This window comes from Accipiter gentilis, chromosome 5 (genome assembly GCF_929443795.1).
Source record: "Accipiter gentilis chromosome 5, bAccGen1.1, whole genome shotgun sequence".
Taxonomy (NCBI): Eukaryota; Metazoa; Chordata; class Aves; order Accipitriformes; family Accipitridae; genus Astur; species Astur gentilis.
The window spans coordinates 37057753-37072794 of NC_064884.1; the positions used below are offsets into that span (position 1 = coordinate 37057753).

A 15042-nucleotide genomic window follows, 5' to 3' on the forward strand; every position below is an offset into this window, starting at 1 on the left:
AATATCTGATAATTTCTGTGGGTAGTGACCCAAGATTGTCAGTCCTGTCACTAGCTGAGAATGTTGTATGGGGATTTCTTTTCTGTTGGTTATCTGATACAACGAAGGCTGTCTAGATCGATGGCATTTTTCAAAGTCTAGTCCAGGGTATATTAAAATTGTCTGAAGTCATCTCCCTGCTCCCTGGCAAGCATAACCAGATCAGAGTTTTATCAGGTGGTCTTTAAGGGTAAACAGTTAAATAAGCTCTTGGGCTGATTATGATTTCCTATTCCAGTTATCTGCTGCTCCAAAATCAATTGCCAAGTTACTTCACGGTCCCAAGTAAATTTCAGTCCTCTCTCTTTTCCCCCATCCCCCCGGCTTATTCCCCACCTTTTTTGGTCCTTGGTATACTAGGATTTTGGATGCCCTTATATCCAAAAGTACAGTACCTACAATTTCAATCTTAAGAGTCATAGTTACAGTAAAATACAGTATAGCATACTGTATTGTAAAGCACAATATATCCTTTTTTCACAGAGTTTGGGGCTATTTTTTTGCCCTTAGGTTTTGTATTCTCCTTATGGACTTTGAGTTAAGTAAAAATGACACTTTCTTCCTGGAAAAGAATGTGTTTGTCACAGACTGTTTTGATGGTGTATACTGTCTTGCTAATTACATTGAAAAAATGAATTCAACTCAGCAAATGCTTGCTGTCCCCCGCAGTATTTCTGAACAGGCAAAGGAGCTGTGGAGGGTATTTCATAAATAGATGTATTTGTTTCCTGAAGAATTATAATTTCTGAAATCTTGGCCAGGCTCACAACAGTCTAGGGGTCTGTGTTGTTCTGCAGGTTCACAGAATATTACAGAATTACAGAGAAGTTTGGGTTGGACATACTCTGGTCCAATATTCTGTAGTGGAAGCTGGGCCCTGTATTAGGTTATCCAGGGCCTTGTTAGGCCAGATCATGAATTCTTTTAGTGAGAGAGAGATTCTACTGCTTTTCCAGCCAATCTGTTCCAGCATTTTATTTTTTCTCCCAGTAAAGCATTTTTTTTTCCTGTATCCGGACAGAATTTTCGTGAAGCAACTTGTGCCTGTTGCCTCTTGTTGAGTTGCCGTGCATCCTTGTGAAAGGAGTGTCCCCTTTTTCTCTGTAACAACCCTCTAGGCATTGGAAAACTGTGGTTAGATTCCCCGTGCGTATTCTCCTCTCTAGGTTGAACAAACCCAATCCCTTGAATTGTTCTTCGTATGCACGTAGTGCAGTGCTGTTTGGGTTCTATCGTGACGGACCTACTGGGTGTCATTTGAGATACTGAGACTTTTAAGTGTCTCCTACTTTTTGGTACCATTTGAAACGTGGATGTGTCAGACATGCTAGTCCTGATACTTAGCTTTTCCAAGGCAAGGTTTAATTTTTGGATTACTAGCAAGTCAGTTCTATATTTAAAAAAATAATAATCTGGTTTGCAAGAAAAAGCATACACACAAAAAGAAAACCAGCACAGATATATGCTTCCTACAGCATACTTTTCCTCCCATCCTTTCTCACTAGCTTCCCCTTTTTAAGCCATCTCATCCATGTTTCATTTTTAGCAGTAGCTTTTGTGATCCTGATGATCCCATTATCAGAGAGAGCTGTTGTCTTTTAAAGGCAATTTGCCATTATGTGGTGGCAGTGTAGTTCCTGAACAGTTCACGACGGTTCTCAAGTTCTGCATTTGTGCTGAAAAGTGGAGGGGTGGGTGTGTGTGAGTATGTGTATGTGCACACAGGTTATTTCTGTTACATGGTTAAATTAGACACTGTTTGTCTGTTCTAACCTGTGTTGAGTGTCTTACAGTGCTATGATCTTCTGCAAAATAGCTATCAGATCTCTCTCGATCTTTCATACCAGTTTGTATCTTCAAAACAGTAGTAGATTGTACTGTTGTTTCATAAAAGCTTCTTCCTTACAAAATGACTGGAGAAATTAGGTCAATACTGTTAGAAGAGTTTTAGTTCCAGATTGTAGGCTACTGTAATAGAGAAATGCAATTTACAAATAAGTAATTTCTCTTTCATCAATGCCTATTAAAATCTGTAGCTAGAAGCACAGCAGCATATTGTATGTTGATGCAGGTGCTGATTTATTGCATTACCATTTCTGTTATCCACACACCTGTTAAGCAGGTAGTAGTTGAACACATTTTAATGATTAAAGAAGCCAGCTAAAGCATGTGTGTCTGGATGGGGAAAACCATATCTGATGATCAGCACTCTCTCTAGATGGTCTTAACAGCATGTTGTACCTCCTGGAATTTTTGGGTCAACAGTCCTTATGTCAGCCATCAACATTTTGTACAGACTGCTTATGGTCTGTTATTGTCATGTGGAATGCATTAACTCTGAGGTAGTCTGACCTAGTGGAAAAGTGAAAAGTCACACCTGCCTGATTTCTGATAAGTAACTGACACCACTTAGAGCAGGGCCACAATGTACTAATTAGTTACTGTGTTCTGCTTAATCAGGTTTTATATATCGGGTATGGTTATAGGTCACTTAGAGTAGGTGTGATGTAAGTTTTGGAAATTACTGGGACAGAAAAATGTGAATGTTTGGTGACATATTGTTATTTTATAAGTCAAGTAAATATTGGGGGTAGGGAGAAACAAAAAAACAAACCACCAAAGCCAAGAAAACTTAATATGAAGTTTCTTGCTCTAAACTACAGTACCCTGGAGGCTGTGTGACCTGCCCCACCTGCTTTGCAGAAAAGAATTTATTGTACAAACTCCCTAAATGAAAAGAAACCCATTAAGCAAACCAGTAATAGGGATAATATTTTCAGTTTAAGCTGCACATTCTTTAGTGTGCTCGTTATGGACCATATTTTTTGTTTGCCTGTTGCCTTGTGAATTTCAGTTCCAAAAGTTGACACTTAAAATTAGCACTACAGGGTTGTTTGTAATTCCTATATTCTGTTATTCAATAGCACTACACATCACTGTATGGCAGTATTATTTAAACAAAAAATGACTATTTTTAATGAAGTCTTGAGAGTATTTTAATTTGGAATAGACAATTGTTACTCTTTGCAAATTTTAGAAGTGAACTTTGCTTGTATTGTAAGATATGCCATACTGTCTAGTAAAGTTTAATGGATAAGTGATATTGCCAAGTCCCATCTGTCTCTGTGGCGGGTAGTTAAATATCAGTTTTAAATTCTTTGAACAAGTTATGGGTTTTTTTGTGGATCCAAGGGCAAAAAAGTCCACAAGGTTAACACAGTACACTGAATGTGATTGAGTGAGTGGAGAGTGAAGAATGCACATTTGTTTTTAAATATATGATGTATTAGGGGTATAAATATGTAATTATTGGATTTCCACCTTATAAAAAAAAATTTTTTTCCCCCTTTTTTGCCTAACGGTCAGTTTTTAACTACAGAGTTCAGAATATTACCCTTGTTTCCCTTGCATGCAGAGGAGCACAGCGTAATGTGTTCTGGCTTGTAAAACATTCCAAAGGCTGTTGTCACATTAATAACATTATTGTACGTTTTTTGCTTTCATGCCATTACAATTTCTCATACATTGAGTCGACTATATTGAGATATTATTTTGCCAGGATAGCCATTAGAGAAGAATTTAAAAAGCAGATTAACCAACCAACAATTCCATTCCCTCTGACCCTCAAAATGAACCCCTCTTTTCCTCTCAGACTCTCGATTTAATGAAGTAGTTGCTCAGAAAAGGTCAGGGGTTGTCAGACTTGGAGGCTGATAATGATTTCAGAAGAATACACACTTAGCACTGAAGGACTTCTGAAAGAAAGGCTTTCATTGGTGTAGGTTTGAAACCATTCTTGCTGTTTATGTACTCCTGTGTCTGTGGTAGTGCATGCTTCTTCAAAAAAATAAAAGCTGTAAGCTCTCAGGGAGGAGTGATAGCTGTTTGGCAAAATGTCACCACTTCTATGATTGAAAAGATAACTTTCCTCCTGTTAGCCTTGCCCAGGGAAGCAACAAAAGAAGCACTAACTCTTCAGGTCTGGTATGCAGTTTTAGAGTTGTTGACACCTGCTCAATAGATTGACAATGAATTTCCTGTAGCAAAACATTTCTCATAGGTCTCTAAGCATCTGTCAAACACATTGCATGTTGTTTCTGACTTGCTTCCATTTAAAGTTGTGATTTAATGATTGTGAGCCCTCTTGCCCACTTCTAAACTTTTTAACTACCCAGTAAGTTGCTTGCTGCGGCTCTGTGCAGGGAATGAATTCTGAAACATCTGCTTCCATCTCCATTTACAGTTATGTGGCAAATGGCATGATGGCAATTAAATAATCCTGGAAAATTAGTCACATCTTTCCTGCAGATATGTAAAGCGACTGTATTCATTTCTAAAAACTGTAGAAATTATCTAGTGATAAACTTAACACATTTAGACAAACTGGACTGACAAATTAAGTTTTCACTTCCCAGGGAGAATTTAAGAGTAATGTCTTGACTGATGGCAGGTTTTGGGTTTTCTCTTGCAGCTAGTGAGAGAGTGTAAAGAGGTTCTGAAGGGTGGCCTGTTAATGAAGCAATATTACCAGTTTATGTTACGTGAGGTGTTAGATGACTTACAAAAGATTGATTGCAACATTGATTCTTTTGAAGAGGACCTGCATAAAATGTTAATGGTAAGCTTCAAAAAGGAGAAAATATTTGGAGTTCTAGTAAGTGTATTAATCTGAATACTGCTAATAGACATCTATTGTCCCTGTTGGGTATTGGTCTTGCTTTTTTTTTCTTTTTTTCTTTTTTTATGTTGTGCTACTTCAACATAATTTTATTGTTTTAGTGGACTTGTAAAGGTAACACAGTAGTCATTGCCATTTAGCAATACTGGTTTTTGTTTACTGGACTGTGGTACAGTAGTATACTTGTAAATTGCCTGTATTTACAACAAAATGGTTCATATGTAGAAATGTAAATTCCATACATTTAAACTAAACTTTTGATATTTAATACTGTTAGTATTGAATAAAAAAAATAAATACAATTGTTTGACTAACATCATGTCTTAATATCTTGGTATTGCATTCATCCATTAATGATACCTTAGTTTTAATGTGTATTCATTATTGCAATAAGTTAAATACAAAGAAGTATTTTCAAGACAAGCACTTGGCCTCTCTGAAAGATATTAAATATTCTTAAAGTAAATTTAGTTTAAATTAAGTTCCCTTGCATGTGACTGATTTTTATTCTGTGAGCTGTTTGTGCTTTGTCCTCACTATTGTGGGGACACCCCCCACCCCCCGCCCCAAGATACACCTCAGTACCTCATCACTAGTATCGTCAGCAGAGCTGTTGGTACTATCTGTTGCTAAGTATGCATGGATTTTCCCATTACATGCTTTTCATTGCATACAGTGGTGAAAGTATATTGTTTTAACTAAAGTTTCTGATGCTGTGTGCCTGCCTTCATCTCCATCTGAAAAGTCTAGAAACTTCCAGCAGAGGTTGAACTTTGACAGCAGTTTCAGTTGTATAAGGGTTTTGCTTTTTGTGGGTCTTGAAAGGAGTGGTAACAAGACTGTGTAAATAGGAATAAATATATTGGATTTCAAAGAATCACAGTTTGCGCCTATTCAGAGTTGCAGGTTCGTGTAGCACCAGGAGCAGGGGAGAAAGATTGGATGAATGGTCAACAGTGTCAGAAGATTGGGACAGCTGGGCAAAGAGAGCTGAAGAGATGATGTGGACTGGAAATAGGTATAGGGAAAACTTGTATGAAATCAGAACGTTAAGGCAGGATTAATGAGGGGTGAGAGGTGGAACTTACTGTCTTTTCCTATGGACTCCTTGTGTAGACGGGCAAGGTAGCTAAGGGGAGTACTGGAAGAGAAATTAGGCTGAGAGTGAAAGGTGAATTAAATAAAGTCAAGAATGGGGCTATGGTCTGAGACTACCAAAACACAGTACCTACCTAATCCAGAGTAGAGTTTTAAGGTTTTCCATATCTACTCTGCTCTCGTGAGACCCCACCTGGAGTACTGCGTTCAGCTGTGGGGCCCCCAGCATAAGAAAGACATGGATCTGCTCGAGCAGATCCAGAGGAGGGCCATGAAGATGATCAGAGGGCTGGAGCACCTCTCCTATGGAGACAGGCTGAGAGAGTTGGTGTTGTTCAGCCTGGAGAAGGGAAGGCTCCGGGGAGACCTTACAGCAGCCTTCCAGTACCTACAGGGGGCCTACAGGAAGGATGGGCAGGGACTTTGTACAAGGGCATGGAGTGATAGGATGAGGGGTAATGGCTTTAAACTGAAAGAGGGTAGATTTAGATTAGGTACAAGGAAGAGATTCTTCACTGTGAGGGTGGTGAGGCACTGGAACAGGTTGCCCAGAGAAGTTGTGGATGCCTCATCCCTGACAGTGTTCAAGGCCAGGTTGGATGGGGCTTTGAGCAACCTGGTCTACTGGAAGGTGTCCCTGTCAATGGCAGGGGAGTTGGAACTAGATGATCTTTAAGGTCCTTTCCAACCCAAATCATTCAGTGGTTCTATGTCCTAGGTCCAAAAATACCTGAGGTCAATGGGAAGTGTCTTAACCATTTCAGAGGAGGGACATTGCTTGATGTTAGGGATTATTGAATGGAAACAAATTGCAGCCATGTTTTTTGCATTCAGTATGATCCTAAAGGGCCGATGTTTGAAGAAGAATTGTACTTACCTGGATTTTTATGTTGGTTTAAAACAATAATAATTAAATAAATGTGAGAGAGAAGACTTGGTATAAAGGAACACAAGGTATAATGCATAATCTGAAAAGCCTTTTCACTGCACTTATCCATATCCAGGAGGTTATGTTCAGATAAAACCTTTCAGAGTAATCCAGTTAATAAAAGATATAGAGACTTTTTTTCAGTAGTTCAGCTTTAAAAACTCTGGCCACTGTGGGTATTCACTGATACAATGGTGAATAGCAGCACAGCAAGCGAGGTGGTGATACTGTCAGTATTTTCAGAAGAGTATAATGGAGACATAGTATTTAATGCTTCAGTAGCACTTTCTACTTCCTGAGCCATAAATTGCAGCTTTTGAGTGGAAACATGTAGCTCATTTTCAGTCATAACAAATGAAAAATGTTGTAGAAATAGAGTCTACAAATTGTATAATACTGAGATTGTTTGTTGATTTGAGAAGTTACAATCCTTAGTTACATGTTGTGTAACAATTTCTGTTTAAATTATCTCTTTCCGTGTACAGGTTTACTTTGATTATATGCGAAGCTGGATCCAAATGCTACAGCAGTTACCTCAAGCGTCTCATAGTTTAAAAAATCTGTTGGAGGAGGAATGGAATTTCACCAAAGAAATAACTCCTTATATAAGAGGGGGCGAAGCTCAAGCTGGAAAACTATTCTGGTAGCTTTTATTTAATTACTCTGCTGATGGTGTTGATTTGTACCAGATATGTATTCAAGTCAGCACTTGTTCAGGGTTCCCATGCTGGGCTTCTTGAGGACTCAGTAAGCACCTGATAGCTTTTGTGAATTTATAGATTATTACAATGACTGTAGCTGTAGGATGCAGATTGCTCTTACTCTAGCTATAACAGGAATGACTGCTTCTATGGAAAGTTCCCTTTCCTCCTAGCCCTGTGCACATAGAGTAACTGAGGGCCCCCAAGATGCTGCTTGTTTCTGCAGGCGGACTTGGAAATGCGGCCCTCTTGTGTTGGACAGAGTAGGAAGAAGTTTAAGGTGCCATGCTACCTGAATAAGACTCTGAAGTTCCACCATTTCTGTTGCTACAGTGATATTGCAGGAATGCTGCTGAAATCTACAGGAATATTTTTAGATTCTGGACTACAAGACAGTTGTGATGAATTTTGGGCCAGTGCCGATGACAGTACTGCATCAGATGAAATCAGGTATTAAGCCATTTGGCTTAATAATAACAAACACACTTACTCATGTTTCTGTACCCCTGACAGGTACATACTGCATTTTATTTCTTAGAATGAAAACTTCATAAATAAATGCAAGACTCCATAGACTTTATTGCTAATATTTCTGTATGCAGTAGTAATGAACCATCATTTTGTTCAGTTGAAGCCTAATAACCTTCTTTTTAATTCAGGGTATCAGAGATTGCTTATGTAATGTCCTTAAATTCATTTTTTATATCCTTACAAAAAATGTGCCTGCTTGTCAGTCAGCTGCTTGTAAATATCTTTTCTATGTTCTTTCTGTTGATATATATGTAAATAATTCTTACTTTCTAGTAGCTGTATAAATGCAGTATGATTTATTAAAATGCTGTCATTTCATTCTTACTAATGTTTCAGGAGGTCTGTTATAGAGACCAGCCGAGCACTCAAAGAGCTGTTTCATGAAGCTAGAGAAAGGGCCTCCAAAGCTCTTGGTTTTGCTAAAATGCTGAGGAAAGTAAGTTAACAGTAGAGTCTCATCTTATTTATATGCTTTAAATAAAGTTAGTCTGAAAGCATATTCTTTTGTTTTGTCATTATTTGTAGGACCTTGAAATAGCAGCAGAATTTGCATTGTCAGCCCCTGTGCGAGATCTTCTGAACGCTCTGAAAACAAAAGAGTATGTGAAGGTAAATTCAGTTCAGAGGCATGAAAGTAGAGTGGGGATGCTAAGCAAAATGTCAAAGGATATTTATTGGCATACTTTCAGGTTTTTAATGTGGCATCTATATCTCAACATATTTTAAATGTCATGTATTTAATATTGAATTATGGAAGTCAAGTTATTTTCTGTACCTGTGTTTATGTGAGTGAGAATGCTAGTCTCTGTTTTGGGAAATCAGTGTCTAATTCCTTGTCTTCCCAAAGATTCTCTTTGTGACTTAGGAAAAGCCTTTTTGCTTTAATAGTACTTCCTCATTTGTGAGAGGGGAGTAATAACACTTAGTAGGGAGTGTTACGAAAAATAAGCACTTTGAAGTATTGAGGTAAACAATACATCAGTAAATGGACATGTTTAAGTAGATAATCTCAAACTATGGACCTGTGTTTTTGTGTGGTTTTATAAAGCAACAATATTGTAGTGGAGGTCCCCTCTAGCAAGCTTTCTTGAAAGCACTAAGTACGTGACAAATGCAGGGACTGTGTTCTGTTCCAGAATTAACTGTTGCTAGAAAACTGTTGTACAGCAAATGTAGGTTAAACTCTTGGTGCCCGATATTTACTGCACTATAAATTCCAACATTTATGGTTTTGCACTTTATTCCTTAAAAATTCCTAGGTTAACAAGTCTTTATTGCAGTTTGAATTTAAGTAAATCAGTTGCATCAACAGATTAAATTTATTTGGATCTGCCGTTCTTTTTTGTCCTTCCATGCATTTATTATATATAATTCCCAACTGGGAAATAATCTACTAACTTTTGCATGACAAAATTCTTGTTAGATTGATATAAATGATTGCTAAAAGTAGAAATTGGTTCAAGGAGAGACTGACAAGTTCATAGGAGAGAAATTCATAAAGGGTTGTTAAATACATGGATGAAACATCTGGCTCAGCAGGACACCAGTGGGAAAATAGGGAATTCAGTGTATGTTTAATTTTAAAAATATTTTTCCCCAAGTATCCACTCTTGGCTGCTTTAAGACACAAAATTAAATTTGGTAGATCTTTTAGTTAAAGATAGTATCACTGTTCTTAATGTGTTTTGAAGAAAAAAATGAATCTTGAGTTTGAAAAATCTGTGTAAGCACATGGTTTAAATAATCTAGATAGATTATTTCGATCTCAGGATTTATCCTTCTTCATCTATTACTTCTCCCCTTTTTTTCACCACTCAAAATGACACACATTTTGGTGATTAACACTTCATGTACTGGCACCCTAACATTGTGTAGGGAGTTTAAATTTTTAATGGCTTTTTCAATCAGATGCTCATTTGTTTTGGGAAACTACTTTAGCTTTCAGTAACAACCATCTAGTTTTTACATTGACCTATAGATTATAATGGTTTTAATTATAAAATATGGCTGCCTAATGGTAAGAATGTTGAGTACAGTGTTTTGTCTTAGCTGGATGACATCAGACTCTGAAAAGAGAGAATTAAAACCATTTACCTTGGTTACCTCATGTCAAATCACAGGTATCAACTATTTTACTGTTTTCACAGTCTGATTCTGTTGCCTGGCTTGGTTAAAGTATTGTTACCAATGTGACAGATATAATGCAGAAATAGTTTTTAAGTAGTATTTTATTAAAAGAGAACACCCTTATCAGACTTAATTAATCTCTCTTTCATGAATAGTAAAAGAATAACTGATACTTTTTTTAGCCATATTTTTGCTTACTCTTCTCTTTTGTAGCCATTGAGAAATGTTATGTAGTTTCTTAGAGATCCTGAAGGATTTTTTCTTCTTTTAATATTCCAATCTTAAAAATGTGTGCTTCATAAGTCTTAAATTAGTGTTTACTGATTTACTTTTTAAAATATGTGTGTATATGTGTTTTATACATACATATACACACATATAGTTTATATGTGAAATCAGACATTTTTGTTACAAAATTCCTTTAGAAGAATATGTAGAAGGATCAATTGAAGGTACAAGGAAAGATGTCACTGAAAGTTGGTGATCGAGTGGATTTCAAGACAAGTGACTTCTTATAATGCACTTTGACTTGTAGTGCAAAAATGGCTGCATGTATTGTTTTAGTATGTATATTGCACAGCTGTTTAAGATGGAAACTCTCCCTAATGCTTAAGTGAGATGACATATATCTATTTTATCTGTTTCATATATCACAGAAGACAGTGAGATTCACTCATTCAGTATATTTATATTTTATTCTACAGGTGCAAATCCCTGGACTCGAGAGTTTACAAGTGTTTGTACCAAATAGTATTGCAGGGGAAAAATCTGTGATTTTGCAGCTCCTCAATGCAGCTGCTGGAAAGGATTGCTCAAAGGATTCAGATGAGGTTGCATATGAAGCTTATTTACTAATGACCAAACATAGTGATAAAGACCGTGAATTAGATGACAGCTGGAGCACATGGGAAGGTCAGCCAGTCAAAGTAGTGCCACAAGTAGAAACTGTTGATACACTACGCACCATGCAGGTGGGTTGTTTGCGGTTTTTGGTTTCTTTTTTTGCTGTTTATGTGATCTCCACACTTCTGTGAATGCTTATCCTTTCAGATTAACCACAGTGAGTGGCACGTCTCCTTTTATACGTAATAAAAAGTTACATTCAAGGATAGGATTGATTCTTATTTATGTTAATACAGGTATTAAATGGATTTTAGCATTTCTTAGAAGGATTAATCTCTACAATATGCATTTTTCAGGGTTGGACTTTGATAGTAAAGAGATAGTTTCAATATCTAGTTGGGTGGTCAGCATCAGGAGTGTGGATAGGACTTGAAAACTGTACATTTTATTAAGAAGTCACCAGTCTCCGAGAGCGTGTGGCAGTTCTGTGCTTTCCACACACAGAGGCATGAAACCGGTTACTTTTGATCTTGAATGAATTGTGACATTTAAAATTAAATTTCTGTGGAAGCTACTGGATGTTCAACAGTTCTGCAGGAAGAAATCTTCCAGTCATACTTTCCTTCATCCCAAGCCAACAGGGATTCCCTGCCAGCAATTCTACTACGCTCTAGCAACTGAGCCAGCTGCAGCTCCCTGCCCCTCCTGTTCTCATATCTTTATGTTAAGCTAAGTGAATTTTCCTTTTGGCATGTCATGCAGTTCCTTGGATCTGTACCATAAATGGGCTCTACTGTCTATGGACAAAGTGACTTTCCATGTCACTCTGCCTGGCCTCTAGCATTCAGAGGGCTCTAGCAATTACAGGCAGTTGAAAAAGTCACTCTTGTACATACTGCTGTTTTTAACATGTAAGCATGTTACTTCTTGTTTGTCTGTTGTCCAGACTAACAATGGAAAAACCAGCCTTTGATTAAGTCTTTAGAATTTCATTGGACTTCTGTCAAAGTTAGCATTTTGTTCAGAAATGAAAACAGCAAAAGATGGAATTTGGTTTGCAGATGGTATTCTATCTGACATATGTAAGTGCACATAAAACACTCTGTCTTTGTGTATGTGGTTATATGTGTATACGTATAATGCTGTTTATTAATTTTTACAATCCAATATTGAAAGGTTAGGAAGTAAAAATCCTTCAGAAAGATTGTGTCCTGTGTTTTTAAATAAACATGTTTTGATTGCAAACTAGAAAAAATATAAGGTGTTATTTAAAAGATGCTCATAAAACAGAAGAATCCCATCAACATGTAAAGAATTTTGAGCATGAAATATTCTTTGGGGATGAGGTATTGGAAATCAGGATGAAGCAGGTCTTGTTTTGTGAGTAACTTTTTGCAGATGCATTGTCTGTAGTTTGAAATCAACAGATTTCATGTATGTGACTCATAGTGCCACAGCAAAAGCAATACCATCTGTGGCTGTGTACTTTTATAGACTTCTGCAATATCAGAGCTCTGGTTTCCAAAACATATTCTTACATTTTAATAATTTTCAAAATTTGAGCAAATACTGTGTGATAAATCTATGCCTTTCCCTGTTCAGTTGTACGTTTTGTCCTGAAGTGTATTGCATTACTTGGATAAAACCTGCTTACTCACGTGATGGTTGTTACCTTCATCTGCTTTGAGAAAATATAATTCTTTTGCTTAGATGCTGCCTTTCTGTATGTAACTGTTCTGAAGACAATTTTAACACAGTGTTTCCCAAACCTTTCCAGAAGTGAAAAGAAGTATATTCCCCCTGAAAACTTGCTGTAGCATTTGCCCTAATAGAGTTCTGCTCATAACATGAGAGTTCATCAAGTTCAGTTGCCAGCATCAAGCTTTTCTGCCAGCATCAAGCTTTTAATGAATAGTGACAAGACAGGTCCTTCATATTTTAGAATTAAAAAAATAACCAATTGGAATTTACTGATATGGGACATATTTTTATAGAGAGGATTTTGTTTATAAGAACTAGTGGTACCTTGTATTCCTAGGTTGATAACCTCCTCCTTGTAGTCATTCAATCTGCCCACCTTGTGAGTCAGAGAAAAGCTTTCCAGCAGTCTATTGAAGGGCTCGTATCTCTGCACCAGGAACAGACATCCAGCCAACCAGTCATTGCCAAAGCTCTACAACAGCTCAAGGTAAGCAGTTTTTGAGCTTATCTCAAAGTTGATGGTTCTTCGCTCACTGATAAGTAAAAAACGTGTAAGGAGACTTAGTTGCAATGCTAATGACATATTCTGCAGTTGTCATTTATGCAACCTCTGTCGACTTTACTTTCGTTACAATTTTCATTCCATTTTTGCAAAGGATTTGTGAGTGTATTTTTGAGCAAGACTGGTGCAAGCATTTTTGCACTGGTAAGTGGGAAACAATTCTGTAATGCAATAGAAGTATTAATAGCAACAGAATAAATACATCTTTGTATGACAACACTACTGAATTGAAAGAAATTGTTTGATTTTTTAAAAATAAATTCTATTAAAATCCATCTGCAAGAAAATCCACTGTCTGCAAGAAACAACATTATTTTTTTTCCCCATATTTGGAGAAGATGGCTGGTTTGTGATGTAAAAGTAGGTAGGTCTCTCTCTGGTTTTTTTGCTCTTGTTTTTGGTGTGGGTGAGGGGTTTTTTTGCTGTTGTGTGTTTTTTGTTGGATGAGGGTTTTCTTTGGTGGTTTTTTGTTTTTTGGGTTTTTTTGTTGTTTTTTTGGAGGACCCAGAAAAGCAAAGATCTGTTAGGTTGAAGTTGCAGTATCGGGTCCCTACGTTTCCCCCTGAGTTCAATAGAAGCTCTGTCCAGATACCAGGGTGAAATACAACCAAAGGCTTGATCACAGTACAGATAATAAAACTCCTTTTCACTTTTCCTGTCTGTCTGGTTTTGGTTGGGGTTTTTTTGTTTGGTTGGGTTTTTTTCTCCCTTCGCTGTCTTTAATTTTTAAAGTTAATCTTACTCAAGCAAAAAAACTTCATTATGATACTTCAGTTAATTAGAAGACTTGCTTAGTTCAACTGCTGGAAAGTGGTTTTCCAAGACTGAATGAATTGTGATGGCATTAAAGTACATTTCCATTTAAAATACTGTAATTGTTAGATTCATGTTTGCCTTAGTCTTGTCAACTGTAGAATATAAATAATAATTTGATGCCCCCCCATCCCTTTTTGTTGTTGTTACTCAGAGTGATGCATTACAGCTATGCAATAAGATAAGCAGTGCCATTGATAGAGTTGATCACATGTTCACATCTGAGTTTGATGCTGAAGTTGATGAATCTGAATCTGCCACTTTGCAGCAATACTATCGGGAAGCCATGATTCAGGGTTATAATTTTGGGTTTGAGGTAAGGAAACAAAAACTTAATGGCAGGTTTGTCTTGTAGTTTTGGTAAGAACCAGTTGAAATTTCTGGGTTTGCATTGGTGCAGATAAGGTAACTATAACTCTTTGGAAATATGAAGAATTCTAGCAGAACGTCATAAAAATATGTGTTGCTGCAGAAATGTTATGTGAAAATGATTGAAAAAGAACAGATAGATCTATTAAGTTCAGACTCCAATTACCAATGCCTGGAACTCTAAAAAGCTTTAAGAACTTGATGATTTCAGGTATAGCCTTGTAGGCTCTGCAACTTGGCAGCATTTTAGATGAAATCAGAAATATCCTTTGATATTGAATGTCATTGTGAAACTTGGCTTCTCACAGTTTTTTCAGCCTAGAATAGCATAATACTGTAATATGAGCCATTGTTTCAAAGTTTGTGGTGGTTCTTTGATGCAGTGCATGTAGCTTTTGAGTGCCTGCCTTAAAGTGCTGATGAGGAAATGTCATGTTCAGATGCTTTCAGTATACTGTTTCACTATTTGATTCCTGTGAGCTTTGTAAAATTTTTTTAAGATTGTATCATGCCCTAACATACTTCTAAGGATGGTCTTTTAAAAAGCAGCTGGTATTTCTGTTTAATTTTTTAAATGTACATATATGAACTCCTTTATCCCCTAATGTTACCTGCAATATAACTAAAAATAAACACTACTTTGTGGTTCAAT

The 15042-nt window shown here is 36.9% G+C and overlaps 1 protein-coding gene across 8 annotated transcripts in view; it reads left to right on the top strand.

The window, feature by feature from the left end:
• MAP3K4 (mitogen-activated protein kinase kinase kinase 4) overlaps positions 1-15042 on the top strand; it is a 74898-nt gene that overhangs the window by 28800 nt on the left and 31056 nt on the right. For 7 of the 8 annotated variants that reach the window (XM_049801630.1, XM_049801632.1, XM_049801631.1 and 4 more), the window contains exons 5-12: positions 4511-4657; positions 7229-7386; positions 7778-7894; positions 8312-8411; positions 8501-8584; positions 10807-11073; positions 12984-13133; positions 14176-14337. In XM_049801630.1, coding sequence (XP_049657587.1) covers positions 4511-4657; positions 7229-7386; positions 7778-7894; positions 8312-8411; positions 8501-8584; positions 10807-11073; positions 12984-13133; positions 14176-14337 — 1185 coding nt within the window. The remainder of the gene's footprint in view (positions 1-4510; positions 4658-7228; positions 7387-7777; positions 7895-8311; positions 8412-8500; positions 8585-10806; positions 11074-12983; positions 13134-14175; positions 14338-15042) is intronic. The other variant, XM_049801634.1, reaches the window with a different exon arrangement.